Here is a 13,149-nt window from a genome sequence, read left to right as displayed (position 1 = left end):
GCCAAGAGGTTAAGTATTTAACATCTCTGTGGTCAAACAGGTAATAAGTTGCAGAGCTGGGTTTTAAGCCCTGGTCTTTTTGACACCTGAGCTCTTTCCTTTATCGTCGTCTAATCCAGCCCAATAAGGCCATCCCAGCAACCACAGTGTAGGGGTCTGTTAGGTAGAGGTGAACCAGCTGATCTAGGTAATCTAGAAGGTTTGGCCTGGAGGCTCAGGGATTCTTTTGTAGTCACTTGGTCCCAACACATTTTTTCATACCTTTGGCACTGCGCTTAACTATATTAAATTATTGGTCATAGTTCCCGTGCTTAATTTCAGCTATCTGCTCCTTAAATGCAGAAGGGCATCCTTTTTATCATCGTATTTCTAACACTCTGTAGAGTGCCTTGTGTACATAATACAGACTTAATAAGAATGGATTAAATTGAAGTACCATTCTAGAAAATTGGAAAGGCATTTATAATGTGTTTTTCAGAAAAAAAAAATGCTAAAATTAGCCAGCCCATCTAATTATTTACCCATAATAGGTTAAGAATATGAGCACCTTTTCTCACTTGCTTGGGCTATACCTTCACTTGCTATGGAGAAGCAGTAAGTTCTACAACAGGGAAGAGGAAGCTTCCCTATTTTCTTACACTTTGAGCACAGTTCTTCCTGAATGGATGGGCAGAGCGCTTCATTCCTTCAGCTCGGTTGCTCAGAGTCTACACAGCCTTAGGTGCTGGATTGTTGAGTTCGGTCACTTCATCAGTTGATTGGCTTTGTCTGTCTTTGTTTTTCAGGTGATTACAGGTGCTTTACAATGCCTGATCTGGATCTTGAGGTTCCCCCTGCCTTCCACAGAAACAAAAGCGGAACAGCTAATGAAGCACCTTTTCCTTCTGCTGAAGGACTATGCAAAACTCGGGGCTGCCAGGGGCCAGAATTTCCACCTGGTGGTAAATTGTTTCAAGGTGAGGTGTTTTCACTTGCACTTAGAAAAAGCCAGGACCGGGATTAACATCAGAGTTACTTTTCCTCATCATCCTTTGTGGTCGTGGTCAAATTTCTTCCAGATTAATTTGCTAAGGCCAGAGTGTTGGTGTCCTGTGTGAAAAAGCATTGCTGTTGTGTCTAGTCCTTATCATTCCACTGTATGCTGATTTGTGGGATGTCCTGGCTGTTAACCTCGCTGTTGTAACTTGCAGTGTGTGACCATACTTGTGAAGAAAGTGAAGTCTTACCAGATAACTGAGAAGCAGCTTCAAGTTCTACTAGCATATGCTGAGGAGGACATTTATGATATTACAAGACAAGCCACTGCATTTGGTCTTCTGAAGGTATGGTGTCCCCAGAATGTTGGATTGTGCAGTGAATGAGCCTCATGTCAGATATTTAGAATAACATGGAACATAGCGTTCTGACTAGCTGTAGATAGTTCTGAAATTAATTTATAAAGATGATTATGATTTGGTTGATTAATTATAAGCTAACTGCTTATTAAAATGTTTGAACATGAGCTCTATATTAAACTTCCAGGGAATTCTGTACAAATGCATGTAGTCTGCTTGTATGTATCGTAAAATTGACCATTTTAACCATTTTTTAAGTTTATGTTCTTTTTCTTGTGGAGATACTTTCATTATGTTTGAAAACTGCCTGTGACTGCTTTTAACATCAGGCAAGCTTAGTAAACAACAGGCCATCTGCAGTAAAACATGAAATAAGTATGTCTTTTCCTTTTGTATTTTAGGCCATTTTATCAAGAAAGTTGTTGGTTCCAGAAATCGATGATGTCATGCGCAAAGTGTCCAAGCTGGCAATTTCTGCACAAAACGAACCTGTCAGAGTCCAGTGCAGACAGGTTTGTAGAGAGAGCTTATTCCTATGGCAAGGGTTGGGCCCTGCCTTCTCTGTTTGGTTTTTGGGTGGAGAGATGTCAACACTGAATTCTGAAGACTTTGTGTCATACTGTTGCTTTATTCTAAGACTCAGGAGCCCATTCACATACCAAGTGTAAGGCCATTTTTCAGTATAAAGAGCATTTTGAATATAGCCCATATGTGGCATGTTTCAGATGGATGAAGAAATACATTTTCCTTCTGCAGCATGATAACCTGCAGCAAAGATTTCCATCCAGTGGTCCAGACACTGACCACTTAATGTGTATCACTGTGTACCTGGTATTGCTGGAAGAGTGGTTTACAAAATTTGTATAGTCCCTGTCTATCCTATAGCAGACATGCGCAAAGCAGAAATCCCACAAGCAGTTATTTAATTACAGACATCCTAAGTGCCAGGAGGAAGAAAGTACTGTTGTATTTCATCACTTACAAGACACACCATTACTTACATACCTCAAAGGAAGGAAAAAAAACTATGACAGTGGTAAGATGGCATCAATTGTAAGACATCCCAATTTCAGATACGTTAAAATGTGGAAAACTGTGCTTCTTAAAATTGACAAAGTATGGAAGAGCATATGATAAGAGCATATGACATGGTGGAGGACCACCCTAGTGTGATAGTGGGGGAAAGCTTTCCTGAGGATTGGCATATAAGCAAAGTCTGGAGGAAGAATAAGGCTGAACCTTGCAGGCTAAGGAAGATAAGCCTTGAAGTGGGTAAGAGCTTAGCTTGTTGAAGGTGAATGACGGGGGAGGGGGCCAGATCAGGCAAGACCTTGTGGTCTTGTTAAAGATTTAGGGCTTTGTTCTAAGAATAACAAAGAGCCAGCGAAATCAGTAGACAGAGGAGTGACACTAGCAGATTTGTGTTCGTAAATTTGTCCTGATCTTATGAGTGCATATCAACCCGGGAAATGGAAGGGTCTGAATTGGAAATATGAACTCGGAGTTAAAGGAGGGCTTGGGCTGCGGAGGCCATCTTTAGAAAAAGTTAACTCATTTAGGAAGAAGGAGGGTCAGCTGCTATTTATTAAGCACTAGCTGCATGCCCAGCATTTTACATACGTGACTTCTATTTGTAACTATCCTTCAAAAGAAACAGTACCACCGTGTTATGGTTGGGGGAAAAACAGGCCTTGGTAAGTTAAATAAATGATGTGCTTAGTTCTCACAGTTTATTAACAAAGGAAGCTGAATAATACAGTAGTTTGCAAGCAGAGCCTTTGGATGCAGATAGGCTAGGCATGGGATTCTGGCAGTGTCACCTGAGCAAGTTGCTTACCTTCTGTGCCAACTCCATTCTCTTCATCTGTAAAATGGGATCATATTACCTGCTTCCTAAGGAAGTAATGAAAACCAACCAAGAAACACTTAACCCAGTGCTTAACACAAAGAAGTTATTTAGTAAATGCAGAAGTTAGTAGTATTATCACTATTATTGTTATTCTTATTTCAGGGGAAATACAGGGTTGAACCACAGTCCATACTCAGTTCAGCACAGCCTCCTATCGCAGCGATGTGCTGCCAGTGTGTGAGCTGAGATTTGGAGCCCTTAACAACCATGCTAATGGTGGGCCGGGACCTGACGCTTGATCAGGCAAGACCTGAGGAAGTGCAGTGGGAGGAGAGAGGAGGGGCACAGTTATTGACTCAAGAGGTGGACTTCACCTAACTGATCACCCTTCTGAAAGGTCTTTGTAGCCTACCAGTGTGTCCCAGAAAGCAGCTTAGGAAAGAGGAATCCTGGAGGGACAGGATCCAAATAATCTCTTGTGCGACTTCTGTTCCTAGGTTTTTCTGAAATACATTCTTGACTATCCCCTGGGTGACAAATTGCGACCAAACTTGGAATTCATGCTCGCTCAACTGAAGTAAGTTGAAGCCATAAACTACACAAGGCAGTGGGGTAGGTTCTTCTCTCCTTTTAATGTGTGGACTGTCTTGCAAAGAACAAAGCCGAAATGTAATGGCACATTCTTTGAGGATGCTATCCTATGAATCACTGACTTGAGTGTCAAGCGTTGGGCACGGCTTCATACAGCAGTTCTGCAAGCTGCTTTTCAGTTCACTCTGACCATCGATTGCCATTAGAGTCCACTTAGGAGAACAGTAAAAATCTAACAAAATTACATTTATAACTGCATAGTAGCATGGTAAGTACATGTATTAAAATTGGGAAAATGGAGTTTTTTTCCACTTGTTAAGAAATAGACTGGCACCTTGAGACAACATTTTAAATTCTTAAAAATAATTATTGGTAAATTTTAAAGTTACTAACAAGTCCTTCTAATGTTCTTACCCTAGTTATGAACATGAGACCGGGAGAGAGTCCGCCTTGGAAATGATCGCTTATCTCTTTGACACATTCCCTCAGGTACCGTGAACCACAAAGACAAACTCTGTGTTTGTTAACAAGCTGTGGCTCCCGGGAGCCCAGGGTCCTCTGTTTGTAGGACATCTGTGAGAATTCCAGCCTGAGTGTGCTCATAAGTGTCTGTTTTCTTTCAGGGACTGCTCCACGAGAACTGTGGAATGTTCTTTATTCCTCTTTGTCTAATGATGGTGAACGATGACTCTGCCATGTGTAAAAAGATGGCATCCATGGCAATCAAATCCTTACTCAGTAAAATCAGCCTTGAGAAAAAAGATTGGCTCTTCGATATGGTTACCACCTGGTTTGGGGCAAAGAAGGTTAGGGTTGCTTTTAGTCATATTGCAAAGAAAAGTCTGAGCTTTTGGTGTTCATACTTTAAATAGGAATACATATTATACATTGTTGAATTAATTTTTCCCAAATAGCTTTATTGTTTTTACTTGATTATGGTAATAATATATTCTTACAGTAAAATTTCAGAAAATATAAGAAGTTACAGAGAGAAACAAATATCACCTGTATTCCCACTACAAGGTCAATGTCACCCAGTTACTCTACATGAATGTATTATAATTTACTTAACCAATCCCCATTGATGAATATCTTTGTTTCCAATTTTGCTTATACAATTTATAGGATGTAACTTTTGCCAATAATTATAACTACTTGCTGACTCTACCCTCATGATCACTGGCCCATCTTTGTGGAATATAAACAACACATGTCATAACTTAATATTGGCTTTAAGTATTAAAATCAGAATGGGGTCGGGGGGCTGAAACTTCTTCCTTTTTTTTTTTTAATTTAAAAATGAGAAAAAATGTATTATTCAATGGATACCACTTTTTTTAATGTTGTTCTGGGTGGTGAAGATTTCTCTATATTTTTCATGTTAGCCACCAAAAATCCACATTCTATTGATTTCTGGTATCATAAAGAACTACTGAGGGCAGAGTCATGCCCACCTTCATTTTACAATTTTGGAAACAGCTTCCCAAGTTGTGCTGATATTGTCTTGTGATGGTTTTATTTTCGGTAGAGCTTAAATAGACAGCTAGCTGCCCTGATCTGTGGCTTGTTTGTGGAAAGTGAAGGAGTCGCTTTTGAGAGAAGACTTGGAACTGTTCTCCGTGTGATTGAAAAGGAAATTGATCCTGAAAACTTTACAAATGTAAGTTATTTGCTAGGGAGTAAAACTCTTGCTTATTTTAATAGTTTTACTTGAGGTGGTATAGCTAATAGATTAAATATTATTTGTGTTCAAAAAATTTTTTATTAATAAAAGTAAGAACTCAGTGTAGTTCTATCTTCTTTTTAAAGTGAAGATTAAAGTAAGTTATCTTCCATAGTATATGACGATCAAAGTTTCTTAAGCCCCCCAGGAGACAGCAATGTCTGGAGACATTTTTGGTTGTCACCACTGGAGGGTAGAGGGATGCGACTGTCATCCAGTGGGTAGAGGCCAGGAGTGTTGCTAACATCCTCCAGTGCACAGGGTAGCCTGCCAAAGCAAAGAATTATTTGACCCAAAATGTCAGCAGTGTTTAGGCTGAGAAACCCTGGTATAGATGTACATCCTGGAGTAAAAATGTCCATCAAATACCTTGAAATTATTGTCTTAATTGATTTAACATCCCTCCTAATTTTAGATCATGGAAGAGACTGAAGAAAAAGCTGCAGATCGCCTTCTGTTTAGTTTTCTTACACTGATAAGTAAACTCATCAAGGGATGTAATATTATTCAGTTTATCAAGCCCTCTGAGACTCTGAGTAAAATCTGGAGTAAGTATTTCCTCTTTATTTAAATCTAAAAATAAACTCTTTAGAAATATATAATGTCAGGGGAAAAGTCCATGAGAAAAAGATTTAAAAGGCCCTTGCAGATTGATTACAGTGAAAATATTTCTTTCTGGGGGAAGAAACAAATAATATATGTATGTATATATGTATCCTCATAAATAATATATTTCATTTATAAATAAGAAAGAATATTAATTATGGAGGAGTAAAAGAAAGGAAAAAATTTCCCAAAGTCCTCCTTGCCACTTGATGATTATTTGTTATACATTTCCATCCAGGCTTCCTTTTGTCAAATAACCATAGGTTTTTTGTTTTGTTTTTTTTTGAGGTTGCATAATTCCATATAAACTTTTATATCCTGTTTATACCTAAGTAGGCATATTATAGTACTATAACATACTTAGTAGATATCCTTTTAAATGGCTATGAATAATCCATCGTGTAAATGTGCCATAATTTACTAAACCGTTTCACTTCTGTGGGAATATTTAAGTTATATATTATTTAAATGAAATAAAATAAAATGAAATAAAATTCATTTCTTTAAATGAAAAATAAGATCCTGGAATTTTTAATTTAATGTTTTAGTTCTGATTAATCAGTAGGACATAGACATTGCAATGAATGTTTTAAATACCCACTTGTTTTAAGAGAACGCATATGATTTTATGAGAAATAATCCAGTTACTAAGTTACTCCATGGCCTACTCTGGTATGGCTCCACTGAGATAATTACAAAGGTTCATATAGAAAAAAAAGTAAAACCATCTTCATGAAATAAAGCAGCAGAGACTAAAACTCAGATATGAGATGGCTCATTTAGCATTTTAGTCTGTAACCACAAGGCTTTTCTACTGTACTTTCCAAGTGTGGTATATGGAGAATGGCCCTGTAGCATAAGAGTGTGATCTTTTTTTTTTTTTTTTTTTAAATTTATTTATTTAATTTATTTTTGGCTGTGTTGGGTCTTCGTTTCTGTGCGAGGGCTTTCTCTAGTTGCGGCAAGCGGGGGCCACTCTTCATCGCGGTGCGCGGGCCTCTCACTATCACAGCCTCTCTTGTTGTGGAGCACAGGCTCCAGACGTGCAGGCTCAGTAGTTGTGGCTCACGGGCTTAGTTGCTCTGTGACATGTGGGATCTTCCCAGACCAGGGCTCGAACCCGTGTCCCCTGCATTGGCAGGCAGATTCTCAACCACTGCGCCACCAGGGAAGCCAAGAGTGTGATCTTTAACGGCTCATCCTTAAGATAGTTTAGGGGGTCATGTTTAAGAATATGAGCTTTGGGGCCAGATTAAGCTGTGGCCCAGGCTTGGTTCTGCCTGTTACAGCTTGGCAGGTTACTTAGCTCCCTCTGGAACTATAAAATGGGAATGACAGTTCCAACCTCACAGAACTGTTGTGACGTCTAAATCAGGTAATATGTGTAACACGTTTAGCCTATGCCTGGCACCTAGAACACCTCAATAAATGATACCTTTCCAGTCAGCTACTTGGAGCCACTGATTTCAATAGTTATGAGAAAAGAGTATGTACCCATGTACATATTTACCTTAATTTTAGTTTAGAAATTGTAGTTGTTAATGCTACCTTATCTCCTTGAGTCTTTAGCTAGTTCTTATGAAACCGGTCTGTTTTCAGGCTAACTCGAACCTCTCTCGTATCATTTACCATGGTAGAGTTGGTTCTCTAGTTGTTTCCAGTCTCTCCATGTCACTTTTGGGAAGCAGGGACTATTTTGTTCATCTTTGATTCCTAAATCCAAGCACATAATAGATACTCAAGAAACGCCTGAATTAGTCACGCTCAGCACCACAGAGTCAGGAAAACCTTGATGTCTGAGGATGCACTTTGGCTCCCTTAGGTCATGTGCACTCTTATCTGAGACATCCGCACAACTGGGTGTGGCTCACCGCAGCCCAGATTTTTGGATTGCTCTTTGCCTCTTGCCGACCAGAGGAACTTATCAGAAAACGGAATGTCAAAAAAACTAAAAAGAAACTCTCAGAACCTGTAGCAATCAGCTTCCTAACAAGTGACCTTGACCAAAAGGTAAGTTTTCTCTAAGACTTTTTCCTTCTCTCATCTACATGAGATGTTCATTCTGGTTCCTGTAACTGTCTTGGGGTTGGCCTTGGGATAAACTCTTCCAGTCAACAACTTGATGCACATGTGGATCCATAGGAGTGTTAGTAACTAGAGAGGGGTCACCCTCACGGCCAAGATTTTTCAAAGATAATTTTTAGACCATTGATCTAGTCAGACTTTTGATTTGCTTATTTAGCATATTTATCTTCCATCATATATTTAAGTTCTTTATCAGTACTGGCAAATAAGATACTGTCTGTCCTGCCTCCATACCCTTGTTGATGACTTAATGAGATCATGTTCCTGAAAATGTTAGGTAGGGACCATGTTTTATCTGTCTCCGATTTCGTAGGGCCTACCACAACGCCTGGCTTATAGTGGGATCTCCATAAACATTGAATGAGCAGAGAGTGGAAGGGAAGAAAACAGGGGGGGAAAAGTATTTGAATGTTGTAAAGTTGTCTGCCAATAATCTAAAGGATTATGATCTATCTCTCCCCATGTCCTTGAGCTAAAATTCTTATGGCAAATAGAAGGGAACATTTACACAGTTTCTGGTCATGAACCCTCCCTCTCCAGATCTACACAGGTGGTCATTCAGAGCAAAATCTCCTACCTTAGTTGTATCATTGTAGTTACTTGGAGTTTTTAAAAACAGTCAGAAATACCCTGAATTGTGTCCGCCAATGTCCATTTTCTTTTCACAGATGAAAAGTATCTCCCTAGCCTCTTGCCATCAGTTGCACTCCAAATTCTTGGATCAGTCTCTAGGAGAGCAGGTAAGTATTGTAAGCCTCCCAGTTAAATAGAAGGGACCTATTCTACCAACATTATAGGAGTAAGCTCACGTTTGGTTTTTGGTTTGGTTTGGTTTGGTTTTCCCTAGTTAAAGCTTGGGGAATTAAATGAAATATAAACAAACACTTAAATACCTGTTCAATTAGGCACATGTATCTAATTGACTCTGGTGTCCATAGCGGGATTACTCCTGGCTCCGTTTAAAATTCCCAATAAAGATGATGCAGTGGGAGGCTGGCTGTTTATCTTTTTCGTCTTCAGTTTTAACATATCTACTCCACATTGCAACTGAAGCTTTGAAGGACAATGATTTTGGGGCGGGTGGGTTTAATTAATTTATGTATTTTTATTTATTTATTTTATTTTTGGCTGCGTTGGGTCTTAGTTGCTGCACGCGGGCTTTCTCTAGTTGCAGTGAGCGGGGGCTACTCTTCGTTGCAGTGTACAGGCTTCTCATTAGTTGTGGCTCGCGGGCTCTAGAGCGCAGCTCAGTAATTATGGCTCACGGGCCTAGTTGCTCCGCGGCATGTGGGATCTTCCCGGACCAGGGCTCGAACCCGTGTCCCCTGCATTGGCAGGCAGATTCTCAACCACTGCGCCACCAGGGAAGCCCGGCATTAACTCTTGATGGCCAGGCTAGCCTTGGACAGTGTGTGGTATTCTGAGTACCACATTTGGGGGAACTTTGGGTACACAGCTCCTCCAGCAGAGTTGCCAGGATGGTGAAGGAAATCAAATTCAAATTGGTTTCCTCCTTCACATAACGAGTGTGAAATACCCACGTCAGAGATTTCATGTATGTTGTAGAGTTAGGACTCAATAAATGGGTCCATTATTATAAGACTAAAAAATCACCCCTGGGCAATTGGACCAGATGGTATATGCGGGAAAGAGGAGCTCAGTGTTTAGGAACTTGGGCTGGAACTCTAAAGACCTTTGAATCCTGACTGACCACTCTTTGTCTTTGGCTGAGATTTAACAGCTCTGAGCCTTGGTTTTCTCTCCTGATAACAGTACCTAATAGGGATATTTTAAAGTTGAATTGGAACGCTGTATACAAGGCAACTAGTCAGTGATCAGTAAATGGATCAATAAAGGGAAACTGTTATTTCGGTGAAGAATGGATGAAGGAATTTAATGGAATGACGATCAAAGCTCTCTTGAAAAATGTAAATGGATGGTCCAGAATGAAATTATTTACTCAGTGGAACCTTAAAGAATAGAAGTAGGCCAAATGGATAAAAGTTACATGGAAATAGGTTTGGACACACTGTAAGGTAAACTGAAGAATAATCCAAAAAAAGGCTCGATCATCAATTTAACAGTGCAATACCCAGTTTTCTGTTTTCTAATTGTAGGATACCTATTTTAGCTTCTGCTTAACTGAGCCATATTTATTTCAAAATCAGAGTCCAATTCTTACCCTTCCCCTCTCCCCCTTTTTTTAAGGTTGTTAAGAATTTGTTGTTTGTAGCCAAAGTCTTATATTTACTGGAACCTGATTCTGGGGATAAGCAAGGTAACATAAAAGAAGACATGGAAGAACAGGAAGTTTTAGGTGATGGCATGGCCAGAGAGGATGTAGAAGAACACAAGGCATGTGCAGATGAGAAGGAAAAGCAGAGCAAGCCAGCCACACTGCTCTGGTTGATCCAGAAGTTGTCCCGGATCGCAAAACTGGAAGCTGCTTATTCACCTAGAAACCCCTTAAAGGTGCGATGCATGTGCAAAATGACTGAAAGTAGTCTTTTTTTTTTTTTTTAAGTATTTTAATGGTTTGAGTTACCCTCCTAAGTCCCTAGGAACTTTTGAACCCAGAACTGCAGCAATAACATCTGCCCCCAAATAGACATTGTTTTCTAAATTAACTCTGTGTAGCTGCAAGTATAAAAGAAAAATGATCTGTACTTTCAGAGAACATGCATCTTTAAGTTTCTCGGAGCTGTAGCAATGGATCTTGGAATAGACAAGGTGAAGCCGTACCTCCCAGTGATCATAGCTCCTTTGTTCCGAGAACTGAACAGCACCTATTCGGACCAGGGTAATTCTGTGGCCTCTCTTCTGACTACTTGCATGTTAGGATTCCTGTCTTCTCTCCTGAATGCTTCCTTCGTCCTTTCCGTCCTCCCTCTCTGCCAGAGTTTAAGAAAGAAAACTTGCTTAATTATTAAGCAATTAATAGCAAGCAAATAAGGCATATTTGTGTTATTTTTGACTGTCTTCTCCTATATGCTTTCTTGTGTCTAAGAGTGAATGTTTCTCTCCTAAAAGATGATGTTTTACTCCTAAGCGTAGATTAAATATTCAAAGAAAAATAATTTGGTGTGGTTCTAAACCTTATAGTGCTGTGAAAAATAATGAACAAATGTCATTATATTCTCAAAAATTACAAGGCAAAAATATGAGATAGTTTTTAGTTCAAATATTTTAAATTTTCCAATTTTTTTTTCTTGCCTGGTACATTTGGTACATTTCCCTCACTGATCCTAAGTTATCTCTTTTGATATTAGGAAAAGTGGGAATTAGGGGTTGGAAAGAGAGGAGGTAAAGTGGATGTTAAGAATTTTAAATAAAACAAAAATGAAGTGAATGTCAAAACAGAAGCTGTTTTAGTCCTGGAGAGAGAGTTTCTTTCTTAGAGGTCAGGTTGACTTTGGTTCTCAGCCAACATTTATTGAGCACCTAATAAGGGTTCAGCGGTGGGAAAGGCCCAGTCCTCATCTTCAAGAAACTTGCAATCTACAGTAGGTGTCATGAGCTTTCCTGAAATTGAATGCAGAAATCCTGGACTATTTGCATTTGGGAGAGAGGAGGCAGGGAAGAGTGGGAGAATATGGCTTTTTGTCAGCTTCTCAAAGGAGTCTTTGATCCAAAAACAGAGGATACAGCCAGAGCCAAGCCTCTATGACCTGGGAATTAGAGAAACACAATTACCTTTCTTTGCCCCCATCTGCACAGAGCTGAGCAGATTAATAAAGGTAACCCAAAACATTTGTCAAGTTCTCAAATTACTTTAATGTCTTCTGAGCCGGGATTCCCTTGGGAAGTTGCTTCATGGTCTCTGGTCTCTTGCTGCATCCTGGATGAGGTGTGGCCCAGAGTGCTGTGTCCAGCACTTCTGCTTCTTCTCCCATCTCAGAAACAAAGAGGCTAGTTTTAGATCAGTGTCTAATGTTGAAGTGATAAAAGTGATAAAGCCTCAGGAGTTTAAATTTTGCGTGTTGTTAATTTTGTACATATTCAAATGTGTCCTTTCCTACGTGTTTCTGATTATTATTGTGTGTGTGATTAGATCCTTCGCTGAAGAATCTATCCCAGGAAATCATAGAATTACTGAAGAAGCTGGTTGGGCTCGAGAGCTTCTCCTTAGCCTTTGCCTCTGTACAGAAACAGGCTACTGAGAAAAGGGCACTCCGGAAAAAGAGGAAGGCTTTGGAGGTAGGCCTGCTCTTTGAAAAAATTGGCATGTTCACTAGGCTTAACTATTTTTAACTAGGGGTGTGTGCATGCATGTGTGTCAAACTTACCCAGGGAGGAAAGAGGAATTGGATGTATTTGAGAAGTGGGACTTTATAACTGGGGCTCCAGATTTTCTTTAATGGGCATGTATTGCATTTGTGATGTTTAAGGTGAACAAAATGGTCCATTTCTGCATTTGATTTTTATTGGTTTAACATTTACTTTAAAAGTAGTATAACACTTCTATTCTTTTTTCAAGTTTGTAACTAATCCTGATATCGCTGCCAAGAAAAAGCTGAAGAAACACAAAAATAAAAGTGAAGCAAAGAAGAGAAAGATCGAGTTCCTGCGTCCAGGCTATAAGGCCAAGAGACAAAAGAGCCACAGCTTGAAAGATTTAGCAATGGTGGAGTAAAGTGCTCCCTGTGCTAATACACTGTCCCAACTTACCCCGAAACATGAACTTTCTAGTGTATCTGCTGGTCCAAAATCATAGGTTTTATTATTTAATTTAAACTTTGGCATAGGTTGTATATTATACAGTTTAATATAATTCATGCTTATTTTTAATTAAAATATTTCATACTACTACTGTATCTTCACTGTCTAAAAAGCATTTGACACTAGTGATAAAGAGCTTAAAATGTATTTTTCTTTTTAAAAATACACATTAAAATAGCAAGACAACATGTAGAAGTTAGGAATAAATCAAACAAATGATTTGCAATACCTTTATGGAGGAA

At 39.3% G+C, this 13,149-nt stretch overlaps 1 protein-coding gene across 1 annotated transcript in view; it reads left to right on the top strand.

Annotated features, from left to right (window-relative positions):
* UTP20 (UTP20 small subunit processome component) overlaps positions 1-12,994 on the top strand; it is a 94,999-nt gene extending 82,005 nt beyond the window's left edge. Inside the window, exons 49-62 of the mRNA XM_082419281.1 lie at positions 786-956; positions 1,191-1,322; positions 1,736-1,846; positions 3,681-3,760; positions 4,194-4,263; positions 4,398-4,580; positions 5,303-5,434; positions 5,913-6,045; positions 7,926-8,113; positions 8,857-8,928; positions 10,397-10,660; positions 10,862-10,988; positions 12,240-12,385; positions 12,666-12,994. Coding sequence (XP_082275407.1) covers positions 786-956; positions 1,191-1,322; positions 1,736-1,846; positions 3,681-3,760; positions 4,194-4,263; positions 4,398-4,580; positions 5,303-5,434; positions 5,913-6,045; positions 7,926-8,113; positions 8,857-8,928; positions 10,397-10,660; positions 10,862-10,988; positions 12,240-12,385; positions 12,666-12,821 — 1,965 coding nt within the window. The 3' untranslated portion in view covers positions 12,822-12,994. The remainder of the gene's footprint in view (positions 1-785; positions 957-1,190; positions 1,323-1,735; positions 1,847-3,680; positions 3,761-4,193; positions 4,264-4,397; positions 4,581-5,302; positions 5,435-5,912; positions 6,046-7,925; positions 8,114-8,856; positions 8,929-10,396; positions 10,661-10,861; positions 10,989-12,239; positions 12,386-12,665) is intronic.
* The last annotated feature ends 155 nt before the right edge of the window (positions 12,995-13,149 follow it).

The sequence above is a fragment of the Balaenoptera physalus genome (genome assembly GCF_965194825.1).
Source record: "Balaenoptera physalus genome assembly, chromosome: 13".
NCBI lineage: Eukaryota > Metazoa > Chordata > Mammalia > Artiodactyla > Balaenopteridae > Balaenoptera > Balaenoptera physalus.
Note: the sequence above shows the minus strand (reverse complement) of the source record. Positions and strands in the feature narration are given on the sequence as shown.